The 12,267-nt window shown below is 29.9% G+C and overlaps 1 protein-coding gene across 1 annotated transcript; it reads left to right on the top strand.

Moving 5' to 3' along the window:
* Positions 1-421: 421 nt before the first annotated feature.
* Positions 422-5,356, top strand: LOC119614981 (histone-lysine N-methyltransferase set1-like). Its single transcript, XM_037971065.1, has 3 exons — positions 422-434; positions 3,486-4,004; positions 4,134-5,356. Exons 1-3 carry the CDS (start codon positions 422-424, stop codon positions 5,339-5,341), a joined length of 1,740 nt encoding a protein of 579 aa, XP_037826993.1. The 3' UTR covers positions 5,342-5,356.
* The last annotated feature ends 6,911 nt before the right edge of the window (positions 5,357-12,267 follow it).

Raw genomic sequence — 12,267 nt, 5'->3', positions numbered from 1 at the left:
GTTTTTAACTATTTTAATTAAACAACTTATACAAAAAGTTCTAATAGTTTCTTATGAATATTATAAAACTATAATAATTTCTATCTGCAAGTGGATGTTAAAAAAAGAATACTTCTAGAGATAACTTTTTAATAAGTTTTAGTGTTGACTTTAGAATTTACAGCTAAAAACACAGTTGGAGAGGAAATAATTTTAAACATATTCAAAGAAAATTATACATTTACTGCAGTTATTTTAAGGCAGTGAGGGGCAATTCACATACTAGCATACGAGAAAGTGTGAAGCAATATAGGAAAAACTCTTTTTAACAGGAGTTAAGTATATAGTGCATATCTTGAGAAGTTTATAGTGCATATCTTGAGGCGTCTTGTGTACGTATGTATATGTGATTTGAAAAACTGCCCATGACTGTTTTAAATTCATGGATTTATTTAGTAAATTTGTTGAATTGAATTTTTGTGCAGCTGTTTCTATGGCAAATTTTTTTGTTCACTTCGTAGAAATAGAAAAGTGCTAATTATTATTTTCTTATCAACTATGATCTATTTTAAAACTAATGACAAATTTGTTCGTCAATAAGTATATTTTTCAATTGGGAATTTTATTTATACCCTACACCTACATATATATGTATTTTAAGTACTTAATGTATATGACAGGCACTAAGACAGTATTTATTTTTTTTTTAACTTCTATAAATTAATAAAGATATTATTTACTTACGTCATAATAAAAAAAACTACAAATGTATTTTTGAAACCTTACGGTAAAGAAAATGTTTAATTGATCTAGTTTAATAATGATTTTTTTTAAATAAAAACATATATTTTTAAATTTAAATTCTCTTGATATTATTATTGTTTTCGCTTTAAATATTATTAAGTATTTTATTTAAACATTTATTTTCCCATCATGTGTTGGTGTTTTTTGTAGATACTTCTAGCATTGAGTTGTTAATGAGCTTTTTTTTTTATTTGTAAACTGAAGTGGATATTTTTTTTTTCACAGAAATAGTATTTAACTTTTTTTATTGTAGTTGAAGGTAAACTAAAGTTATGACGAAAAAGTTTCTGAAGTGCTAATTCAAATCTGTGGGATGCATACAATCGTACAATAAATGAAATACAACTACACTACATACAAGTACATTTACTGTTAAGTAGAGTTTTCATGCAAGAAATTCAGACCATAAAGTTGGCAGGAATTTTTACGAAATGTTAACTATTCAAATCCCCAGAGAAAGTTTTCGAGAAATGTCTATTATTTTAGAAAAATGTCGTTCTCTACTTTTTTAGAAAATTTAAATTTTTTTTCTCTTTCTATAGAAAATTTGCGAAAAATTCTCTTTCTGAAGGAAATTTTCGAAAAATTCTCTTTGTATTGAAGATTAAACAAAAATTCTCTTTCTATAGAAAGTTTTCGAAATATTCTCTTTCTATAGAAAATGTTCGAAGAGTCCTCTTTCTAAAGAACATTTACGAAAAATCCTCTTTTAATAGAAAGTTTTCGAAAAATTCTCTTTCCATAGAAAATTTTCGAAAAATTTTCTTTCTATAGAAAATTTTCAAAAAATTCTCTTTCTATAGAAAATTTTCGAATAATTCTTTTTCTATAGGAAATTTTCGAATAATTCTCTTTCAATAAAAAATTTTCGAAATATTCTTCTATAGAAAATTTTCGAAAAATTCTCTTTTTATAGAAAATGTTCGAAAAAATTGGGGATTATTATCTTTCTATAGAAATTTTTCGAAAAATTTCTCTTTTTATAGAAAAAAAATCTTTCTATAGACAACTTTCAAAAACTCTCTTTTAATAGAAAATTTTCGAAAAATTCTCTTCAATAAGAAATATTCGAAAAATTTTCTTCCTATAAAAATTTTACAAAAAATTCTTTTTCTAAAAGAAATTTTCGAAAATTCTCTTTCTATAAGAAATTTTAGAAAAATTCTCTTTCTACAGGAAATTTTCCAAAAAATTTTCTTTTTATAGAAAATTTTCAAAAATTCTCTTTTTATAGAAAATTTTCAAAAAATTCTCTTTCTATAGAAAATTTTCTAAAAATGCTCTTTCTATAAAAAATTTTCGAAAAATTCTCTTTCTATAGAAAATTTTCGAAATATTCTTCTATAGAAAATTTTCGAAAAATTCTCTTTTTATATAAAATGTTCGAAAAAATTGGGGATTATTATCTTTCTATAGAAATTTTTCGAAAAATTTCTCTTTTTATAGAAAATTTTTGAAAATTTCTCTTTCTATAGAAAATTTTCGAAAAATTCTCTTTCTATAGAAAATTTTCGAAAAATTCTCTTTCTATAGACAACTTTCGAAAACTCTCTTTTAATAGAAAATTTTCGAAAAATTCTCTTTCTATAAGAAATTTTAGAAAAATTCTCTTTCTACAGGAAATTTTCGAAAAATTTTTCTTTTTATAGAAAATTTTCAAAAAATTCTCTTTCTATAGAAAATTTTCGAAAAATTCTCTTTCTTTTGAAAATTTTCGAAAATTTCTCTTTCTATAGGAAATTTTCGAAAAAATCTCATTCTATAGAAAATTTTCGAAATATTTTCTTTTTATAGAACATTTTAAAAAAATTCTCTTTTTATAGAACATTTTCGAAAAATTCTCTTTTTTTATAGAAAATTTTCGAAAAATTCTCTTTTTTTATAGAAAATTTTCGAAAAATTCTCTTTTTTTATAGAAAATTTTTTAAAAAAATTCTCTATCTATAAAAGTTTTCGAAAATCTCTTTCTATAGAAAATTTTCGAAAAATTCTCTTTCTATAGAAATTTTTCAAAAATCTCTTTCTATAGAAATTTTTTGAAAAATTCTCTTTCTATAGAAAATTTTCTAGAAATTTTCTTTCTGTAGAAAATTTTCAAAAAACTCTTTTTCTTTAGAAAATTATCGAAAAATTCTCTTTCTATAGAAATTTTTCGAAAAATTCTGTTTCTATAAAAAATGTCTAAAGAAAATTTTCGAAAAATTTCCTTTCTATAGAAGATTTTCAAAAAAATCGCCTTTTATAGAAAATTCTCTTTCTAAAGGAAATTTTCAAAAAATTCTGTTTCTATAGAAAATTTTCGAAATATTTTCTTTCTAAAGAAAATTTTCTTTTTATAGGAAATTTTCGAAAAATTCTCTTTCTACAGGAAATTTTCGAAAAATTCTTTTCTATAGGAAATTTTTGAAAAAATCTCTTTTAATAAAAAAATTTCGAAAAATTCTCTTTCTAAAAAATTTGTGAAAAATTCTCTTTCTAAAGAAAATTTTCGAAAAATTCTGTTTTTATAGAAAATTTTTTAAAAATTATCTTTTTTAGAAAACTTTTGAAAAATTCATTATTTTAGAAAATAGTGTTGAAAGTCTCTAATTTAAAAAAAATATTAGAAAAAAAATTTAAAAAAAACCACTAAATTTATAGAGAAATTTTAATAAAATTAAAAACAATTCCTTATACTTATTATGTGTTTTCTTATCTTACAGAATCCGCTACTGACGTTTCTGTGAATGACTTAAGTTCATCAAATTCAGCCACTGCCAAAACTAGCTGCCAGCAACAACAACAGCAATCGCAATCACAACAGTCAACACAACAGGAATCATCATCAACATCTAAACCACAATCGAGAAAATTACCCAAACGTTATCAAGGACATCATCCGCACTTTCATCATCATACAGCACCAGCTTACTATACAGATCTTCATCTAAAGATCCATACACCCGAAGCTAAAGATTCGGTTAATGAAAATTATCAAAGTGTCTATAGGACACCATCGAAACTCATCAAAGACGAACATCAATTTCCGAAAACGACAACAGCAACTCTTCCAGCACCACCACTATCCATAAGTCCTCAGCAAAAATTATCGAAGGAAGTTGAAGAAAATACAGGAACATTTTTTCGTGGGGCTTACACTCACAGCGATCAGCAGAGACAACAGAATCGCAACGATCCTTCTTTTATGCCGTCAAACAGAAGATCGCAGAAACCTATCAAAGGTAATAGTAGTTCACCCTCAGATTTTATTGTAGACGCAGATAATAGTCATCTACCATTAGCGGCACCGATTCAGGCGGCCGATGGTAGTGTAGTTTTTGCTTGTACCAATTTTAAACCTTGTGTTACAGCCGACGCCGAATTGCCTCCACAACAGACGGTAACGGGTCGTAGTCGTAATACTCAGCGTTTTGCAAATCGTAAACGGGCCGTAAGGGTACGTAGTGAATCGCGTCCAATTAGTGCTCTGTATGATATAATATGCAAAGAAAAAGGTCTCGATATAGCCACCACCACTACAAACGACGAAGATTCTTCGCCATCGCTTAGTCACGACGACGAGAAAGCACACACCACCACCACCACAAGTAGATCTCGTAGATCACATTCTCGATCCGTGTCACGACAAACTAAGACTTCAGTGGCCAGTAGCAATAATTCCAATATGTCCGGTGGTTTGGCCAATAATTCTTCAGGTGGCGATCACCCTCAGCACAGATCAGCCCTGCAACAGAAGAAACGTAACGATAAATACTCACCAAATACCATTTTTATCAATGATCTCAGCGATGATGATGACGATGAAATCCATCGCTTAGAGGGTGGTTGTTCACGCAAAAACTTCCGCATGCGCAACTCGCACAAAAAGGGAAATCTTTGGGATGAATTACAACAGACCAAATCCTCTTCACTACCGCCGGGTCTGGCAAATCATAACAGTCATGACTCATTATCCGACATATCAAAAAAGAACAATAAAGAATCCTTAGTATGTGTCAAGTCCAGTAGTGGTAGTAAAACTTTGCCAAGTTCTAATGCTAATCATGCAGCACAACCACAATCGACTTCATCAAATCCATCATTATCATCAAATACCACCACTTTAAGTGTAGAACCCATTCACATGCATTTGAGTAGTAGTTCGCTACATGATCAACCACATACAGGTGCTGGCACCAACAACACAACCACGACTGCAATCACCAGCAACCAACAGCTAGAACAAGATCAGCTGCAGCAACAACAGCATTCTCTTAAAACTGATCGTTATTCTCGTAAACATAGACGTTTGCGTGACGATAAACCGAGACGTCATACTGATGGTGCCATAAAACTATTTCCATCTGAGTTAAATGATTTTGATAGTGATGATATTCATCATAGTAATGAAGATGATGATCATCATCAGCAGCAGCAGCAGTATCAGCGTGTTGATGGTGTTGTCTATAGTGATGATGATGATGATCAACATCATCCTTCACAATATCATGATTTAAATGGTGCCGGTCACGATTTTCATACTTTAGCTGGTAATGCCGCTGCAAATGCTAAAAGGTAAGTGTTTTGAAAATTATGCTTGTTTTTCATCATTTAGTTTTTTCTTTTTTATTATAATTTTCTAGTTGTAGTTTAACTTGTGCAAAGTTGACTTTTTGATTTAGTTTTCTTAAGTTTTCTGTAATGTTTTTTTCTCTCTTTGTTACCACAACAATCATTCACCTAGACTTTGTGAAATTATAATTTTGTAATTATCCTTGAACTTGAATGTGTATAATAGTCGATGGTTGTTAAATATTATGGGTTATACTAAGATGTAAATGTACGTTTGTGGGTTCAATGAACTACTATGTGGAAAGTTTCGAAAATGCATTGAAAACTAAAAGAAATTTCTATCCAATTTTCCGAAAATTAGGCAGATATTATTATTATTTGGTTTTCCCTTTTTTAACCATTCTAACTCACTCCTTGCGACAGTTCTCCAGCAAACCAATCATGTCAACGCATTACCCAGTATGCGGTCGATAATTTCCGAAAAAAAATATTTGTTTTACATTCAGAAAATCAGAACAGTTGTACTGCGTTATTGTTTAAACACTTATGTCAAATTTTATCTTAAAACAACCCGACTCACAATCGGCAAAAGAGCAAAGTATCGTTTTCTTTTAGTCTATAGTCTTGTCTATAATATAGTGTATAGTCCAGTCTATAGTCTGGTATATAGTTTAGTCTTTAGTCTAGTCTATAGTCTAGTCTAGAATCTACTATAAAATCTAGTCTATAGTCATGTCTATAGTCAAGTCTATAAGTCAAACCTATAGTCAATTCTATAGTCAAGTCTATTGTCAAGGTCTATAGTCAAACCCTATAGTCAATTCTATAGTCAAGTCTATTGTCAAGTCATAGTCTAGTCTATAGTCTATTCATAGTCTAGTCTATAGTCTAGTCTATAGTCTAGTCTATAGTCTAGTCTATAGTCTAGTCTATGTCTAGTCTATAGTCGCGTCTATAGTCTATCTATAGGTCTAGTCTTAAGTCTAGTCGATAGTCTAGTCTATAGTCTAGTCTATAGTCTAGTCTATAGTCTAGTCTATAGTCTAGTCTATAGTCTAGTCTATAGTCTAGTCTATAGTCTAGTCTATAGTCTAGTCTATAGTCTAGTCTATAGTCTAGTCTATAGTCTAGTCTATAGTCTAGTCTATTAGTCTAGTCTATAGTCTAGTCTAGTCTATAGTCTAGTAGTCTATAGTCTAGTCTATAGTCTAGTATAGTCTAGTCTGTCTAGTCTCATAGTAGTCTAGTCTATAGTCTAGTCTATAGTCTAGTCTATAGTCTAGTCTATAGTCTAGTCTAGTCTATAGTCTAGTCTATAGTCTAGTCTATAGTCTAGTCTATAGTCTAGTCTATAGTCTAGTCTATAGTCTAGTCTATAGTCTAGTCTATAGTCTAGTCTATAGTCTAGTCTATAGTCTAGTCTATAGTCTAGTCTATAGTCTAGTCTATAGTCTAGTCTATAGTCTAGTCTAAAATTTCTATTTTTATAGAAAATTTCTCTTTTTATAGAAAATTTTTGAAAAATTCTCTTTCTATAGACAACTTTCGAAAACTCTCTTTTAATAGAAAATTTTCGAAAAATTCTCTTTCTATAGAATATTTTCGAAAAGTTCTCTTTCTATAGATAACTTTCAAAAATTTTCTTTCTATAGAAAATTATTGAAAAATTCTCTTTTATAGAAAATTTTCGAAAATCTCTTTCTATAATAAATTTTCGAAAAATTCTCTCTATAGAAAATTTTAAAAGAATTCTCTTTCTATAGAAAATTTTCGAAAAATTCTCTTTTGAAAATTTTCGAAAATTTCTCTTTTGAAATTTTCGAAAATTTCTCTTTCTATAGGAAATTCTCCTTTTATAGACTAGTCTATAGTCTAGTCTATAGTCTAGTCTATAGTCTAGTCTATAGTCTAGTCTATAGTCTAGTCTATAGTCTAGTCTATAGTCTAGTCTATAGTCTAGTCTATAGTCTAGTCTATAGTCTAGTCTATAGTCTAGTCTATAGTCTAGTCTATAGTCTAGTCTATAGTCTAGTCTATAGTCTAGTCTATAGTTAGTCTATAGTCTAGTCTATAGTCTAGTCTATAGTCTAGTCTATAGTCTAGTCTATAGTCTAGTCTATAGTCTAGTCTATAGTCTCGTCTATAGTCTAGTCTATAGTCTAGTCTATAGTCTAGTCTATAGTCTAGTCTATAGTCTAGTCTAAGTCTAGTCTATAGTCTAGTCTATAGTCTAGTCTATAGTCTAGTCTATAGTCTAGTCTATAGTCTAGTCTATAGTCTAGTCTATAGTCTAGTCTATAGTCTAGTCTATAGTCTAGTCTATAGTCTAGTCTATAGTCTAGTCTATAGTCTAGTCTATAGTCTAGTCTATAGTTAGTCTAGTCTAGTCTATAGTCTAGTCTATAGTCTAGTCTATAGTCTAGTCTATAGTCTAGTCTATAGTCTAGTCTATAGTCTAGTCTATAGTCTAGTCTATAGTCTAGTCTATAGTCTAGTCTATAGTCTAGTCTATAGTCTAGTCTATAGTCTAGTCTATAGTCTAGTCTATAGTCTAGTCTATAGTCTAGTCTATAGTCTAGTCTATAGTCTAGTCTATAGTCTAGTCTATAGTCTAGTCTATAGTCTAGTCTATAGTCTAGTCTATAGTCTAGTCTATAGTCTAGTCTATAGTCTAGTCTATAGTCTAGTCTATAGTCTAGTCTATAGTCTAGTCTATAGTCTAGTCTATAGTCTAGTCTATAGTCTAGTCTATAGTCTAGTCTATAGTCTAGTCTATAGTCTAGTATATAGTCTAGTCTATAGTTAGTCTATAGTCTAGTCTATATTCTAGTCTATAGTCTAGTCTATAGTTTAGTCTATAGTCTAGTCTATAGTCTAGTCTATAGTCTAGTCTATAGTCTAGTCTATAGTCTAGTCTATAGTCTATAGTCTAGTCTATAGTCTAGTCTATAGTCTAGTCTAGTCTATAGTCTAGTCTATAGTCTAGTCTATAGTCTAGTATATAGTCTATAGTATATAGTCTAGTCTATAGTCTAGTCTATAGTCTAGTCTATAGTCTAGTCTATAGTCTAGTCTATAGTCTAGTCTATAGTCTAGTCTATAGTCTAGTCTATAGTCTAGTCTATAGTCTAGTTTATAGTCTAGTCTATAGTCTAGTCTATAGTCTAGTTTATAGTCTAGTCTATAGTCTAGTCTATAGTCTAGTCTATAGTCTAGTCTATAGTCTAGTCTATAGTCTAGTCTATAGTCTAGTCTAGTCTATAGTCTAGTCTATAGTCAAGTCTATAGTCTAGTCTATAGTCTAGTCTATAGTCTAGTCTATAGTCTAGTCTATAGTCTAGTCCATAGTCTAGTCTATAGTCTAGTCTATAGTCTAGTCCATAGTCTAGTCTATAGTCTAGTCTATAGTCTAGTCTATAGTCTAGTCCATAGTCTAGTCTATAGTCTAGTCTATAGTCTAGTCTATAGTCTAGTCTATAGTCTAGTCTATAGTCTAGTCTATAGTCTAGTCTATAGTCTAGTCTATAGTCTAGTCTATATTCTAGTCTATAGTCTAGTCTATAGTCTAGTCTATAGACTAGTCTAATCTATAGTCTAGTCTTAGTCTATAATCCAGTCTATAGTCTAGTATATAATCTAGTCTATAGTCTAGTCTAGTCGATAGTCTAGTCTATTATCTCTTCTATATTTTGGTCTATTCTGACTGGAAAGCTTTGGAATGTAAGTCGTCAAAGATAAAAAGAAACATTTTGGGAATGAAAAGTGTAATTTTTTTCTTTGCAACTGTTTTAAAAGGAAATTAACTCCTCTTAATGTAATTTACGACTCCAATCTAAATATTACCTAATCTAAAATAGTAAAAACTTTTTCCCAGACCATTAAAACACATCAATCCCAACTTGTAAAACTCTTGCAAATGGCAAAATTTTATTACAAATTAGATAACTTTTGCAACAAGCACTAATTGCGGATCTATAACATATTTGTAATTAAAATTTTATCGTCAGCCTAAAACTAACTTCAAATGTTGATTGTCTCTCATGTTTAATAAAAATATTACTTTCGTTCAATTAACTTTCTTAAAATCCGCTTCACTTTCAATCCACTACAAATGTGGTTTATGCGTAAAATAAACACCCATTGATTTCTTTGAGTTAATAAATTATTGACCAAACTCTAAGCTATTTTTTCTTGTTTTTAATTTTAGTTTTCTTAACTGATATTTCTATTCAATGGTGTATGGAATTAAACAAGCTTTGGACAATTAAGGTGTAACCAATATGCCAACCATACATCTAACCAATAACTCTTATCGGCCAAAAACAAAACATCATTTATTGCTTGTTTGTGTTGTTGTTGTAGTGGCTGCCTTACTGGCTGTTTTGTCTCCATAAACATTAATATCTTTTTTTTTTTTGTTTTGTATGAATTTGTATCTTCATTCATACATGATCATTTATATGCAAAATTAATAGTTTCACGCACTTGTTTTCTCATAGTTGTATCCGTTGGGGAACAGTGGGTGTGGAAAGGCGAAAGTGGGAGAGATATTTTGCATAGCAAAACGAGGCTATAATATTGGAATACATTATTTAAAATTTCTCATTGTATATACTTTAAGAAAATCTGCATACCAAAGAAAGTTTAACTTAACCAACTTTTTCCTCTTCTATCCCACTGTTCAACATTAGAGAGTCTATTGCACACCCAAAATCTGGAAAAAACATGTGTAACCTCAAGTACCATAAAACGGCTTAGAAAAAAAAAAATATAACTTTTTTACCATGTTTGTATGTGTAAATTAAAAGCCAAACAAAACTTACAGATGACAAAATGTTAATTTAACAAAATTCAAAATCTCACCATAACCCATTATAAACAAAAATAATAAAAAAAACGTGTATATCAAATATATCCACAATTAAAGCAAAAACAACAACCGGTACCGCTTTCAGATGCGGATAGAAAATAAATAATTAAATAGTACTTCATATTCATATTTAAATTTCAATTTGAATTTTTGTATTCAAATGCACGCATACATGTTCGTTTATGATGCATCGTTGTCGTAGTGACAGTGGTGTTGCAGTTTGGTGCTGCTGCATGCACATCACATCACTTTTGTCTTATTATTTTGTTGTACTAGTGAATATCTTGAATGATTCAAGATTCAAGTTGAATCTACATATTGCTTTTTGTCATTCAAATTAGATGGATGCCAGATCTAAGGACTCAACATTTCTTCATGGACTTTAATTTTCTGATACAATTCTTTTGTGGAGGGGTGTAATTTTCTATTTCTGTTTTACAGCTTCCTTATTATTCTTTGCGTTTATTAATGTCTATTTGTTATGCTTTTGAAACCAGACCCTCTGATCTATTCAGTTCTACAAGTACAATAGTTCATGTTTCGGAAGCTTTCGATTATATTCATCACAGATCAATAACGCTTCCAAGGGAATATGAATATCATTTTGCGAGTAGTATAGTTTATAGAAACAATTTCGTAAATGTACGATCTATTAACTGCACACTCGTTTCCAATTTCCGTTCTTCTCAAGACCTTGAACTTTAAAATTGGGAAGACATTTGTGTTTGGAGTTGAGAATCTGATGCATGGCTGTCAGATAGATATTAATGGTTTCACGACTTTATAACAGATTTTAAAAACAAAGCTAACATCGCATCTATACATACGTCCAAAATTCGAGGGCTTTTCAAACTTCAATATCTCGAAAACCTTATGTGATGGAAGAAAAATTCTCACATATGTTTCTGCAATTTATTAAACACTTAAAATTATTTATTGTTTAACACAAAACCATAAGACATCTTTTCCTTGGCCACACGTTCTTTTAACCACAACGTTTCAACTACCGAAATGTCAAATCTTGACAGCTGCCACTTTGTTATTGTTGGCTACTAAACGCGCGAAAATGAAATCTAATGCTTTGAAGTATGAGTTCAAGCATGCGAACAGAATATTTAAATATTTATATTCGAAAAAACAAAAAATAGAAATTGGAAATTTTGTTTACACCTTTTACACACCAAAATAACTCTTTGAGGTGGCAACTCTCTACTGCACGTATTCCACAGTCATCCACTTTATTTATTAGTATTATAGTCATAAATTCACCATCTAATTGGTTGAAATTCATATGGATGTGTATATTTATTTATAAATATTGTTTTTTTTTTCTCTCTACTATTTTGAAAAAAAAACTACTTGTTTGTATTCATGTCATATTTGTAACTATTGTCGTAATCATTTTTTATGACGATGATGACAATGCGGTTGGTGTGACATGCTGCTGGTGAAGAGGAGCATGATGTGAAGATGATGGTGTGGATGATGATGCTTAAAGCTCAGCTTAAATCCAAAACAAAATATATAGTTGTTGGTATTTTGTAGAAATTGTCATAGTGTGGGGCAGGGTTGGCAAAATTTGTACAATTGTTCCTTTTTTAGTACAATTCGATTCTGATAGGTTCTATGGTACACGAATGACTGATTTGGTACAATTTTTCATTTGTTTTCAGATGGAAATATTGATATAAAATTCTACTTTTTAAATTCAATGAATTTGCTTTATAGTCTAGTCTATATTCTAGTATATAGTTTATTCTATAGTCTAGTCTATAGTATAGACCATAGTCTAGTCTATAGTCTATTCAATAGTCTAGTCATAGTCTAGTCATAGTCTAGTCTATAGTCTAGTCTATACTAGTCTAGTCTACTATAGTCTTGTCTAGTCTAGTCTATTAGTCTATAGTCTATCTTGTCTAAGTCTAGTCAATAGTCTAGTCATAGTCTAGTCAATAGTCTAGACAATAGTTAGTCTATAGTCTAGTCTATAGTCTAGTCTCTAGTCTAGTCTATAGTCTAGTCTATAGTCTAGTCTATAGTCTAGTCTATAGTCTAGTCTATAG

The sequence above is a fragment of the Lucilia sericata genome, unplaced genomic scaffold (genome assembly GCF_015586225.1).
Source record: "Lucilia sericata isolate MDLA Ls3-8-SP2 unplaced genomic scaffold, ASM1558622v1 Contig003791F_arrow, whole genome shotgun sequence".
NCBI classification, from domain to species: domain Eukaryota; kingdom Metazoa; phylum Arthropoda; class Insecta; order Diptera; family Calliphoridae; genus Lucilia; species Lucilia sericata.
The sequence above is the reverse complement of the archived record's forward strand: the minus strand, read 5'-3'. Positions and strand labels throughout refer to the sequence as shown.